General features: G+C 36.4%; 1 protein-coding gene across 3 annotated transcripts in view; it reads left to right on the forward strand.

Annotated features, from left to right (window-relative positions):
• Positions 1-13,396, forward strand: part of DCAF17 (DDB1 and CUL4 associated factor 17) — a 36,699-nt gene that overhangs the window by 4,966 nt on the left and 18,337 nt on the right. For 2 of the 3 annotated variants that reach the window (XM_077751164.1, XM_077751165.1), the window contains exons 4-8: positions 2,757-2,893; positions 3,997-4,075; positions 4,863-4,952; positions 7,110-7,214; positions 7,513-7,618. In XM_077751164.1, coding sequence (XP_077607290.1) covers positions 2,757-2,893; positions 3,997-4,075; positions 4,863-4,952; positions 7,110-7,214; positions 7,513-7,618 — 517 coding nt within the window. The remainder of the gene's footprint in view (positions 1-2,756; positions 2,894-3,996; positions 4,076-4,862; positions 4,953-7,109; positions 7,215-7,512; positions 7,619-13,396) is intronic. The other variant, XM_077751166.1, reaches the window with a different exon arrangement.

Genomic DNA, 13,396 nt, shown 5'->3' on the forward strand with positions numbered 1-13,396 from the left:
AGCCACCCAGGCACCCAAGGATGACAGATTTCTTAATTGAGAAAAGTTTTGAAGACATAGTATGAAAACACCAAAAACTTTAGAGCAATCCCTGAAAAAATAGAGTTTCTAGTAATCTAATCCCTATTCTCACTTCTCTTTAAATATTTTCTTCTCATTTGAAGTTAAGCAAGATTTTCATTAGGAAAAACTAAGAAGCATATCACTTATTGTTGTTAATATATTGATATGAAAACTACATTTAAATTAGCACCCTTTTAGGAGCACCTGGGTAGCTTAGTTGGTTCATGATCTCCCTATTGGTGGGTCAGCTGTGCTGACAGCTCAGAGCTAGAGCCTGATTCAGATTCTGTGTTTCCCTCTCTCTATGCCCCTACCCTGCTTGCATTCTCTCTCTCTCAAAAATAAACATGAAAAAAAAATTAGCACCCCTTAATGAGACAATGTGTGAAATACAACTTTTAGTTTAGGAAAATACCTCAAGCCTATTATATATGCTATTTCTAATTCTTTTTTTTTTTAATCTCCAGGAGGTGAGTGGTGTCTGGATAGCTCAGTTGGTTGAACATTCAACTCTTGATTTTAGCTCAGGTCATGTCACAGTTTGTGAGATCGAGCCCTGTACTGTTAGTTCAGAGCCTGCTTGGAATTCTCTCTCTCCCTCTCTGCCCCTCCTGTGCACACACACTCTCTTTCCCTCTCTCTCTCTCAAAATAAACAAACATTAAAAAAAAAAATCTCCAAGAGGTGACACTTATGTAAGACACCATAGAATAAAAATATTTACATCATTGTATGTGATTTTAGTGTAAGACTTCCAGTAGTTAAACTTAAACCCACATACACACACAACCAAGAAACAAACAGACAAAAATTGAAAGGGAAAACAAATCTTTAAAGCCATATGTGAAATACCTATGCTTTTATTTTCTATTCACTTTTTAGCCAAAGCAAATAGTAGATTAATTTTAACTTCTCTATTCTTTTTTTTTTTTAATGTTTATTTATTTGGGGGAGGGGCAGGGTGTGAGCAAGGGAGGGGCAGAGAAGGAGGGAGACACAGAACTCTAAGCAGGCTCCAGGCTCTGCACTGTTAGCACAGAGCAGACATGGGGCTCGAACTCAGGAACCATGAGATCATGACCTAAGCTGAAGTCAGATGTTTAACTGACTGAGCCACCCAGGCGCCCCTTAACTTCCCTATTCTTAACTTTCGTCTTAGAATTTCCTTTTTTTTTTTTTCAATGTTTATTTAGTTTTTAAGAGAAGGAGAGAGAGAGTGCAAGTGGGGAAGGGGCAAAGAGAGAGGGATTCAGAGGATCTGAAACGGGCTCTAACAGCAGAGAGCCTGATGTGGGGCTCAAACCCGCAAACCATGAGATCATGACCTGAGCTGAAGTGGGAAGCTTAGGAAGCCTAACTGATTGAGCCACGCAGGTGCCCCCAAGAACATCCTTTTTATTTTACAAGTCAAAGTAGAACTCTTTGCTTCTCTTTCTTTTCCTGCCTTAGGCTTCCACCTTGTGGCAGCTGATCAGTGGCAGGTATGTCCGAGTAGCTGTTACTTCCCTTTTGGGGGGTAATCCCCTGGCAACAGAGGATATCTTTTTTATTTTCTTAAGTTTATTTTATTTATTTTAGAGAGAGAGAGAGCATGGAAGGGACAGAGAAAGAGGGAGAGAGAAAGAATCCCAAATAGGCTCCACGCTGTCAGTGCAGAGCCCGACATGGGGTTCGGTGTCATGAACTGTGAGATGACCTGAGCCAAAATCAAGAGTCAGACACTTAACCAACCCTGCCACCAACAGAGGAAATCTTTTAAACCAGGTCCATCTTCTGTTTTTCTCTGGCTGCCTTGATTCTGCATTCTAGCTTTTCATTTGGGGTAAGAGTAGAGCTACAGTGAATCATGGAACAATTTGCCCTTTTGCCATTTTGACTTCTATCAAAAAAACATGGAGTCTTAGAACAAAGAAACATCTATTCTAGCAGATGACTCTTTTTATTTTTTTTATTTTTTCTTTTTTTTTAAATTTATTTTAACATTTATTTATTTTTGAGAGAGTGCTAGAGACAGAGCACAGGTCAGGGAGGGGCAGAGAGAGAGAAGGAGACAGAATTTGAAGCAGGCTCTAGGATCTGAGCTGTCAGCACAGAGCCCGATGCGGGCTTGAACTCACAGACCAGGAGATCATGACCTGAGGCTAAGTCGGCTGCTTAACCCACTGAGCCATCTAGGGGCCCCTCTTTTTATTTTTTTAATTTATCTTTTTAAAAAATTTTTAATGTTTATTTTTGAGACAGCGCACCCACATGAGCAGGGAAGGGGCAGAGAGACAGAGACACAGAGACACAGGGTCTGAAGCAGGATCCAGCCTCTGAGCTATCAGCACAGAGCCCAATGCAGGGATCGTACTCACGAACCATGAGGTCATGACCTAAGCCTAAGTCATATGCTTAAGGGACTGAGCCACCCAGGCTCCCCTTTAGCAGATGACTATAAAGTAAGTAATAAAGTATTTCAGGTACTGTCTAGGCACTTTATGTGAATAAACTCAATAAGTTGATGAAAATAATAACCTACAGTGTCATCTTTCCTTGTCTAAATTCTCTATTTGTACATTTAATATTTCTTCTTTGGTTTACATAGCTATTTCTTTAAGGTTTTAGCTATTTTCTTTGGACATATATTACTGTAGATTGTTCATGACTAACCAGTTTCATTTTTACACTTGTTTTCTTGTTTTTGTTTTTAGGGGGAAATACTTCCCAATCCATCAGATTATAAATCCTCACTCATAGCACTGACTGCTCATAATTGGCTATTTCGCATATCAGCAGCTACTGGAAAAGTCCTTGAGAAAATATATCTGGCTTCATACTGCAAATTCAGGTATTAACTATGGCTTTATTATTCAAGATTTTATATATATGTAATAAATAAATTTGAGACTTGTGACCCAGGAAATTTCAAATTTTTTTTTTAAGTTTACCATTATATACCTGGATCTCAATTTATAAACCTATTCTATTTTTCTTTCCTCATGACTACATTTGAAGGCCTGAGAATACAGACCCCTTATTATTTATGTTTGCATCACTCATAAGTAACCAACCTGTAATAGTTGGCAGATATCAACCCCCTCCCCTTTTTTTTAAAGTAGGCACCTGGCCCAATGTGGGGCTTGAACTCACAACCCTGAGATCAAGAGTCACATGCTCTACCAACCGAGCCAGCCAGGCACCAACCCCCTCCTCTTTTTAATTTCCCTTCTTTTTAAAATTTATTTTATTTTATTTTTTAATGTTTATTTATTTTTGAGAGAGAGAGCAACCATGGAGGACAGAAAGAGAGGGAGACACAGAAGCAGGCTCCAGGCTCTGAACTATCAGCCCAGAGCCCGATGCATGGCTCAAACTCATGAACTGTGAGATCATGACCTGAGCAGACACTTAACCCACTGAGTCACCCAGATGTTCCTGACTTCCCTTCTGCAAATAGTATTTTCTATGTAGGTTGCACTTCATGGTCGATTTTCTTGGAGACTAGTCAGTTTCAGTTAAATACCTGCCTAGTACAATCTAAAAAGTGGTGTTTTTTTGTTGTTTGTTTGTCTTTAAGTAATCTCTACATCCAATGTGGATGTAGAGACATGTGATGTAGATCCATGTGATGTGGATCTCACAACCCCGAGATCAAGAGTCACATGTACTTCTGACTGAGCCAGCCAGTGTCCCTAAAAACTGTTATTTTAACTAGTAGTTTTAAAATTATATATATATATATATATGGAGTGAATAAGACNGTATATATATATTTTTTAATAGGAGGTATTACAATAAGGATCTAGAGGGAATTTTTAAGTTATTAATTTATTTTTAAAATAAATTACTTTGCTTTTGTAATTTAAATAACAGAAGTTTATTTATAAAATGCTATTATATTTTGATTATAAGGAAACTGACACAAATGACTATTCTTCATTCTTTTATAAGATACTTGAGCTGGGACACTCCTCAAGAAGTCATTGCAGTCAAATCAGCTCAAAACAAGTGCTCAGCATTGGCCCGACAGGTAGATATCTTTAAATATCAACAAATAAATCTTTAAACATTAATAAGTGAAGAAATTGTCTGCAGATTTGTTGTGAAAGAACTAATGATCTTTGATTTCAGAAAAATGGTGTAGAAGTAGTTTACCACAAGCTTAAGAAATACCCTTTAAGCCACTCTGGAGAAGTACAACAGATTATTTTACAATCCATAGAGGAAAGAAATTGTGCCTGTTCTTCAAAGTAAGGGAGCTACCTTTTCCAAACAGACAAATCACTCAAGCTTTAACTGTTGATAATTTCTTCTCATTTCATGTAGACATGTCAGTGTAATGCTACTTTCAGGTGCTATGACCCTAACTATGTGTCTTTTGATTAGGGTCTTTATTATTAGAATTCCAACTTAAAATATAATTTATCTTATAGTATATTAATATACCGTAATATATTTATAATAATAACAATTTAATTATATATTATATGGTATGTAGTGTATATTATAAATATATATTAATCTATANTATAAAATGTTTTGTGTAGTATATAAAATATGCTTCATTGCTAAGAAATGTTTACTTTTATAGATTTTTATTTGTATGTGCATGTGTGTTGAAGGACTGAAGTTTACTAGACTTATTTTGAACACGTATGCCTTCCTGTTTCAGTAACTTTGCAATGTAGATTGATGTTTTCCTGAATTGAAAACATCCACGTAACTGTATGCTAGGACAGATGGATGTTTTCAACTCATGAAAACAGTGTTTCTGAAATTCTTTTGAGAGCTGCCTATAATTTAATCTTTCCTTGTAGGCAGGCATTCAACAGCCTGTTTTGCTGTACCTTGCAGTGTTCCATGTTTTACCTTTTTCACTCATAGGGATTCTGGAAATCAACAAGAAGGTAAGAACTTACTTTTGATTTAATTGCAATATTAACTTTTTTTTTATAAAAGATGAGGTGTCATTGTTTAATTATTTGCTTATTAAATCATTTGTTTGCAAGTGTTCCCCTAATTGTAAAAAGCTTTATGATCTATCTTGTTTCACATCAAAATACATGAGAATGTTTCATTTAGGAAGAAAGCCTAATCATCCCTTCATCTTTGTGCATGTTTTTATGCCTTTCAAATGCATAGTGCTGAATTACCTTTGGTGTCATTAACAAACCACTACTTTATAAAATTATGAAATGAGGAAGGTGTTTTTTTTTCCAGAGGGATATTCCAAAACTCACTTAAAATGACCATTAGGAAAGTGAAAAGCTACAACAAAAAGACTCATTTTAATTGCAAGGTGCAGGTCTGAAACTTGTTTTATGATACTGAAACAGCCTTATAATTAAACATGTGAGTTTTCCAACTCATTCAGTTTTAGATTTTATTCTTGTCATTGTTCATGATTTATAGGCTGTTATATGGGAGGAAAGAAAGGACATATTTCCTTTGAGAAGAAGAATCAGTAGCCTTCTACCTTCCATTAAAAAATTGTTACTTAGTCTGGGTGGATAGTTATTTATTGGTCTGTTCTACTAGTCTTTAATTAAGCACTTAAAGTATTACTGAAGCAAATCTTCAGAGTCCACTAATAGTCATTAGCAAATAAGAAAAGCATTAAAATTTTTTTGTATCAGCATAGTATTCTAAACTACATAAAGGCAAATGAATAGTATCAGTTACTTATTCATTCTTTGCTTTGTGCCAGGCACTTTGGGTAGTTTACAACTTTGTAACATATGATGTATTCCTCTAGGAAGTTAACCAAATCCGAAGTGAATGCAGAAACTGGAATTAGAAACTAGAGTTGACTCCTAAGTATGAACCAAATTTTGAAATAGATGGGCTATGTTATTATAGCACTCATTATTTGAAAATATGTTTGAATTACGCAAGTCTTCCTTTTCAAAATGGGAAACCAGGATCAGCAAATAAAAAATTATGAGCTAGTCAAGATCAAAGCAAAGCATAATTATCCTTCTAAGAGATGACAAAAAAACATAACTTATGATTTTAATTGTCTTCTTTGTGCTTGTAGATTAAGTAATTGTTATGCTTATTACAGTCTAAAACAGGAATGAACACTTAGCTAAGTCATAAATTGTTTCTATCTATTTTTACATGCCTTACAATAATCATTGGAGGGATTTGGTTTTGATTAGGGTTAGTTGGAATTGAAGCATATCTTTCACTTAACATGTATAAAAGACTACCCAGGGGCCATGCTCAGAATGTACTTTAAGCTATTTATTGGGGTAGTAAATTTTCACTAAGTAATTAGAAACAGAAACAGATTTTCACTTAATTTCTACTTGTTCTTTCATCAAATGAAAATTTGTCTATGTTGGCTTTTGTTAAATATTAAAATAGGCACAGAGTCAGGTTCTTTGTCAGAGCTCTGTGGAGGATTATGACAGGATCCAGTGCATAGAACAAAAACAGAAAGGGAACAAAGAACCAAAGCCTTACTCAAGGTTAGCCAGTCTAAATGTCTCTATAGGTCCTTCAACATGTTTGGGTTTAAATGACTGAAACACCAAGCAGTATTAGATATTTAAAGAACAAAGTAATGACAAAATTCCGCAGTTGGCTGTTTCTCATTAGAAGTACTTTCTCAGAGCCAATCTTTTCACTTCTAGCTAAAAGCTGTCTCTTTATAAATAACATCTTAGCATGAAGAATAGGTCTCTATATATACTCTACTGCACATATCCTGCATGGTAGAATTAGATGGTCTCAATGTATGCTTATGTCCATGAAAAATAGCATTTATTATTAAAGACATTGGCAAAACTATAAAGCAAATGGAAGAAGCAAATGAATGCTGCTAAATCATTTTGAGGGTTATATGCTACACTCCCATTAGCGCTCCAGTTTGAGACTCAAGTGGCCTACCACCCTAATGACACCTTAACTTCTGGTCTCTAAATTGTAATTAAGTTATAGTACTAGGCAGCAGTGTTGTTGTGGTGACCTGAATATTCAGCAAAGCACAAACCACTGTGAACACTCAAGAGGATTGGCCTTCTGGTCTTTTCTTAGGTGATATCTACCTTTCCCCTCAGATTTTCGGCAACGTTACAGATGCTACCTTGTCTCATGGGATATTGATTGTGATGTACAGCTCAGGACTGGTCAGACTTTATAGCTTCCAAGCCATCATTGAACAGGTAGAGAAGACTGAACTTTGCCGTATTATAATAACTTGAGTTTTGGACTGAGGTATGATTTGTTTTTTTAATGAGATGCTTTTAGAGTAAGGCACTTGTGTAGGTTTCCACTCTACAAAACTGTGCAAATACAGAAGGACAAAGTAACCTTTAAAAGAGGGGTGGGAGGGGAGACACAAAGGCCCTTTAAATAAAGACATATTCTCTGTCAGATACGTGTGAATTTGATTTTTTTTCTCTCTCCAGACAGCAAATAAGTGGGTGCTAAAGCCGCCATTTTTGTTTGTTTTGTTTTTAGTTCATGCAACAGAAACTTGACTTAGGGTGTGCATGCAGATGGGGTGGGACTGCTGGAACTGTGGGAGAGGCTCCTTTTGGCATTCCTTGTAATATTAAAATCACAGGTATGGCTACCATGTAGCATGTTTTTCACCTTAAAAAAATAAGTGGTCACAGAAATAGTTATTTATTGTCATCATCCAGTGTTTTCTCATAATTTGATTATAGATTCAATTTGTTTCATGTCTATACAGCTTATTCCTTACTACTGAATAGGTGCTAACAAAATCTATCAGTTGTTCACTGAACTGAACACCTGGTGAAACTGAGTCTTGCTCAGCATTTAACTAGGGGAAGGCAGAGCCCAACATCACTGAGAAGAGAAATGCAAATTAAAATTATCATAAGATACATCTTTTCAGATTCTCAGATATCAAAAGTTGCACCATGGGGTTGTTAAAAGTATCGTATAGAGGTATATGAGAATATGAGAGTATAGTCATTTATTGTTGGAGTCCTTTGTGGGGGACAGCTTGTCAATATGCAGCAAAGTTTTAAATGTATATACTCCTTGAACAATCCCATGTCTGGGAACTTCTAGCAGATACATTCACGTGTGTACAAAATGACAAGTGTACATTATAACATTGTTTCTAATAGCAAATGGTTAGAAACAATGTATACATTGATAGGTGACACTAATATTGTTGCATTGTTTGGCTGTATCATAAATTTAATTGTTATAAAGAAAGAATTTTTTGTATTGTTACAGAGCAATTTCCAATATATGTTAATAAATGATAAAAAGGAGTGGAAAACTGTACGTAAAAAGCTTCATTTATATAAAGAATTCATAGTCATGTGTTAAAAATGTACACATGAGCATAGGCTTTTAGATTTGCTTGGAATATAAGGAAGGACACACAAAAACCTGGTAAACAGTAGTTACCTCTGAGGGATACAGATGAAAGAAAAACTTATTTTTCCTTATGTACCTGGTGATACTTTTTGAATGTGGTGCTTACATTACCTTTGCTAAAATGTAATTCCATGTGTATGCATGTACACACATGCATGTACACAGCTCCTTGAAGTTTTAAGGACTTATATATCATTCTATGGATGAACTCTAAATTTGTTGGACCAGTTCACTACTTTAGACATTTAGGCTGTTTTTATATTTCTGTTATTACAGATAACATGAGAATTTTCTTGTAACTATTAGTGCCTGAATCAGTTGTGTCCCTGTGGGTGGCAGAATGGCCATTTGAAAAGATTCTGTCATTCCTTCTACCTTTAATAACTGACATTTTTCTGTAAATAAAATCTCTCACTCATCACCTAGGGATGAACTATAATTCCTCCTAAAAAGGCAAGGTAAATACTTATTATTTCTCTTTAAGTATCAGTATTTAAGCAAGGAGTTGGTGTTAATAGTCACTTCCAAGATGTCAAAATATTTTAGAGGTCAGCACACATTTATAATCACAGTGGACTCATGGATTTTCATCTATCCAAAATTATATAGTTACAGCCATTATTCTTCATGATGTTCAAATTACCCCAAATTTGCCCAGTGAGAACTCCATCTTGACATACCTCAAGAGTCTTGGAGAATTTCCTTGCTTTTCTAGAACAATTATATATCTCAGGTTTACCTTTTACTCTCCATGTCCTGGATCTGACAAGGAGCTGTTTTAGGAGAGAACGCCCTCATGACTGTGTTAGTGCCCTAGGACTGCTGAAACACCACACACTGGTAGCTTTACACAAAAGAAATTTATTATTATTATTTTTTAAATTTATTTATTTCTAGGAGAGAGAGAGACAGCGTGAGCAGGGGAGGGTCAGAGAGAGAGGGAGTGACAGACTCCGAAACAGGCTCCAGGCTCTGAGCTGGCAGTCAGCACAGAGCCCGACGTGGGGCTCGAACCCATGAACCGCGAGATCATGACCTAAGCGAAAGTCGGACGCTTAACTGACTAAGCCACCCAGGCGCCCCTACACAACAGAAATTTAATCTCTCACAGTTTTGGAGGCTAGTAGTCTGAAATTCAAGTGCTGACAGAGACAACCTCAGGTCGTCTGAAGGCTCTAGGAAAGAATCTTTCCTTGCTTCTTCTAGCCTCTAGTTGTTGCTGACAGTCCTTGGCGTTTCTTGGTTTGTGGCAGCAAAGCTGCCCTTTCTGCCTGTCTTCACATTGCCTTCTTCATTCTGTCTTCAAATCTCTCCTTATAAAAACACCAGTCATGGGTTTTAGGGCCCACCCTTATCCAGCATGACCTCTGCAAAATCCCTGTTTCCAAATAAAGTCACATTCATCAATACCAGGGGTTAGGAATTCGACATATCTTTTTGAGGGGCACATTTCAACCCACAACATAGACCAAGATCACCAAGTTGTGCCCAGTGCAGCTGGATGTCTTTATTTTTGGTGAACAGAGCTGGGAAATATATGAAAAAAAATGTCTTAGTTCATTCTCATATTTCTAATTTAATTGTTCTTTGATTTTTTTAAAATGTTTATTTTTGAGATAGAGACAGAATGCAAGTAGGGAAGGGCAGAGACAGAGGGAGACACAGAATCCGAAGCAGGCTCCAGGCTCTGAGCTATCAGCACAGAGCCCAACATGGAGCTCAAACTCATGAGCCATGAGATCATGACCTGAGCTGAAGTCAGACCACTAACCAACTGAGCCACCCAAGCACCCCAATTGTTCTTTGATTTTATATTTGTATTTCTTTTGGCTCCCACTAAACTTCTTGTTCCTAGTGAAACTTTATCCTATAATATATACGTGATAATCTTGAACTTGCCATAACAATGCTACTACTGAAAACTAAAGTATAGTGTGAAGGTTAGTTTTTCTCTGCAGTTCCTTTTGTCCTTAGTGTACAGCCCAGTGAGTGTACTATCAGAGTAATGTGTTCAGAGATTACCTGAAATTATTTTTCTGTGTTATTAGGTTACCAGTTTTATGTAATTAGGTTCATTTGTTTCAGTTTTTCAATTTTAGGTTTATTTTTTCCCTTTTGCCTTTATTCCTGAAGTTGTAAAACGTGTACGTTTTAATGGTCAAAACTATATAAAAAGATATAGTCTGAGAAATTTTGCTGCATCCATAAATATTACTTCCATTCTGTTACTTCCCTCCCCCATTTCCACCCTGCCCCTCTAAGTAATCATTATTTTTAGTTTCTAGGTTATCCCTCTGTTGTTTCTTTTTATAAAAATAAACATGCATATGTATTCTTTAAATGTTACCTTCTTTCTTACACCAAATGTAGTATATTGTATACTCTATTCAGTACCTTGTATTGTCACGTAATGTATATCTAAATTATTTTAAACAAACATTCATTTAATAGAAGAAATATATAAGATTAGCTACCTATTTTTTATTGAGATAAAATTGATATATAATATTAGATTAGTTTCAGGTGTACAGCATAATAATTCAATTTTTCTCAAGACAAGTCGTCTCCTACTTGCCAGTGATTCCTCATAATTAGAATATTATTAAGGCAAAGAAGAACTCTTTGTGGTTTTATTCCTTAACCATATTTGTCCTGGGAGTCATGTCTATAACTAAAATTAGAAATAGAGGCTTTAGTGAAACATACAGTGGCCACCTTTAACCAAACCTAACATGCTGCCACCATCAAATTCAAAAGGTGATCCTCCAAAACGTTGATATCCTGACTGGAGCTCAGGAAGAAACTTATGCTAATATTAAGACTAAATTTACGTATATATCCCAGATGACTCTAATCTCTATCAAAAGTTTTAGCAGACATGCACACACAAACTAAAGCAATGTCTGACTCCTCTCATTCTTTCAGTGGTTTAGCGGAAATAGATAGTCTTGATGGAAAACACTTCTTTTACTAGCTATGATAGTAATTGTGCTAGGGGGCTATTGTTAATTACGTGCTCTGCATAAATATGTCAGACAAATTATCTCAATGACTGTAGGAAACATCCTGTTCTTATGATGAGGCCATGCCTCCAACTCAAACAATCTGCAACTAGGGGCCCTTTAGTTTAGTGAGATAGCTCGGGATTTTTATGCTTCCTGTTAGGTAGGATCTGCAATCCCTTTCAGCCTGAAGAAGCTACAGAAGATGAGACCTTCACCCTTCAACATCCCTTAAGAATAAGGACGATAAAGATCCCATAGCAGGGAATGTGACAGGGAAACTGAAGGGGACCCCATGAGAGTAAAAGCTGTTTTTTTTCCTTTGCTTTTTTTCCGGCTTCTCTTCCTGCTAAGACCAGCATTCCTACCCCACTTTACACATGCCTTATAATGAAAATAGCCTATGCCTTTCTTGTAAGGGGTGAGGAGTTGATGATTCTCTAGAATAAATGACATCTAAGGAAGGACCAGGTGAGAATGACTGGACGAAGCTATCATATGTGCATTCCAGACTACCAGAGCTAGACATTTCTACACCAAGATTCCCCTGCCTCCTAGGAAAAGAACCTGAGACCTTGTCTTTATTCTAACCATTTCCTGGATGCCTGAGAGGACACGTACACCAGATTGCCATCCTCAGTAAAAAACCTTAGACCCTAAGCAAAGATGAGACTCATGCTTCTTTCCTTTCTGAGTCTCCCAGAGAGTTCATCTGTATCTGTTTGCTCTATATCTTCAATAGACTCATTTCACCTAAATTTTTTTTTTAATTTTTGTATACACTACAACATGATCACCACAGTAAATCTAGTTACTACTTTCACCATACAGTTGACCCCCTTCCCCTGTGATAACCACCAGTCTGTTCTCTGTCTCTATGAACTCCTATAAATAATGCTCCAATGAACATAGGAGTGCATATATCTTTTCAAATTAGTGTTTTTATTTTCTTTGGGTAAATAACCAGTAGTGGAATTGCTGGATCATATGGTAGTTCTATTTTTAATTTTTGAAGAACCTCCATTCTGTTTTCCTTAGTGGCTGCACCAATTTACATTCCCAGCGACAGTGCACGAGAGTTCCCTTTTCTTTACATCCTCTCCAACTGCTGTTGTTTCTTATCTTGTTATTTTTTAATTTTAGAGTGTGTGTGGAGGGGGAGATGAGAGAGAGAGAGAGAGAGAGAGAGAGAGAGAGAATCTTAAGCGGGCTCCACTCTCAGCACAGAGCCTGATGCAGGGCTCAATCCCACAACCCTGGGATCATGACCTGAGCTAAAATCAAGAGTCAACCAACTGAGCCACCCAGGTACCCCTCTTATCTTTTTAATAATAGACATTCTAACAGGTATGAGGCAGTATCTCATTATGGTTTGGATTTGCATTTTCCTGATCTAGTCCCTATATTTTAAAATTACAGAAAAATCGTATCCTATTATAGCTATTCTTTTATAAACAATAGATTTTGTACAACTTATATTAAAACTCTGAAGTATCATTGCTTGACCTTTCACAGACTCAGAGCATTATAATCAATATCATTATTTTCTTTTTCATGCCTCTCTTTTCACAGTCTAGCCAGTAGGAGTCCCTTTTGCTGACTCTCTTATTCTTTTAATACTACCCTGCCGTGGTATAACTATCCTTTATCACAACAACTGGACAGTTCAGACCTATCTTAAAATTTCTTCATGACAAGACATGGAATCAGCTACTCTCTGAGAACTTCTAGGACTCTAGTTGAAAATAGTATTAGAGATCAAAATTTGAGGTTACTGGGGACCCATCAGAATTGTGATGAGCAGAGTCCCATTGCTACTCTGGGGCCCTTTTTAGCAACTGCTGAGAAAAGTATTTCTTTTTAGTGTATCTTTTTGCATTGATTTTTTTCCTATAATACCTATTTTATATCCTCTGTAAAATACCTACTTAAAATTTTAACCCCAAATTCAAACTCTAATTATATTCTTTTGGGGCTCCTGG

Source organism: Crocuta crocuta, unplaced genomic scaffold (genome assembly GCF_008692635.1).
Source record: "Crocuta crocuta isolate KB4526 unplaced genomic scaffold, BGI_CrCroc_1.0 scaffold219, whole genome shotgun sequence".
NCBI lineage: Eukaryota > Metazoa > Chordata > Mammalia > Carnivora > Hyaenidae > Crocuta > Crocuta crocuta.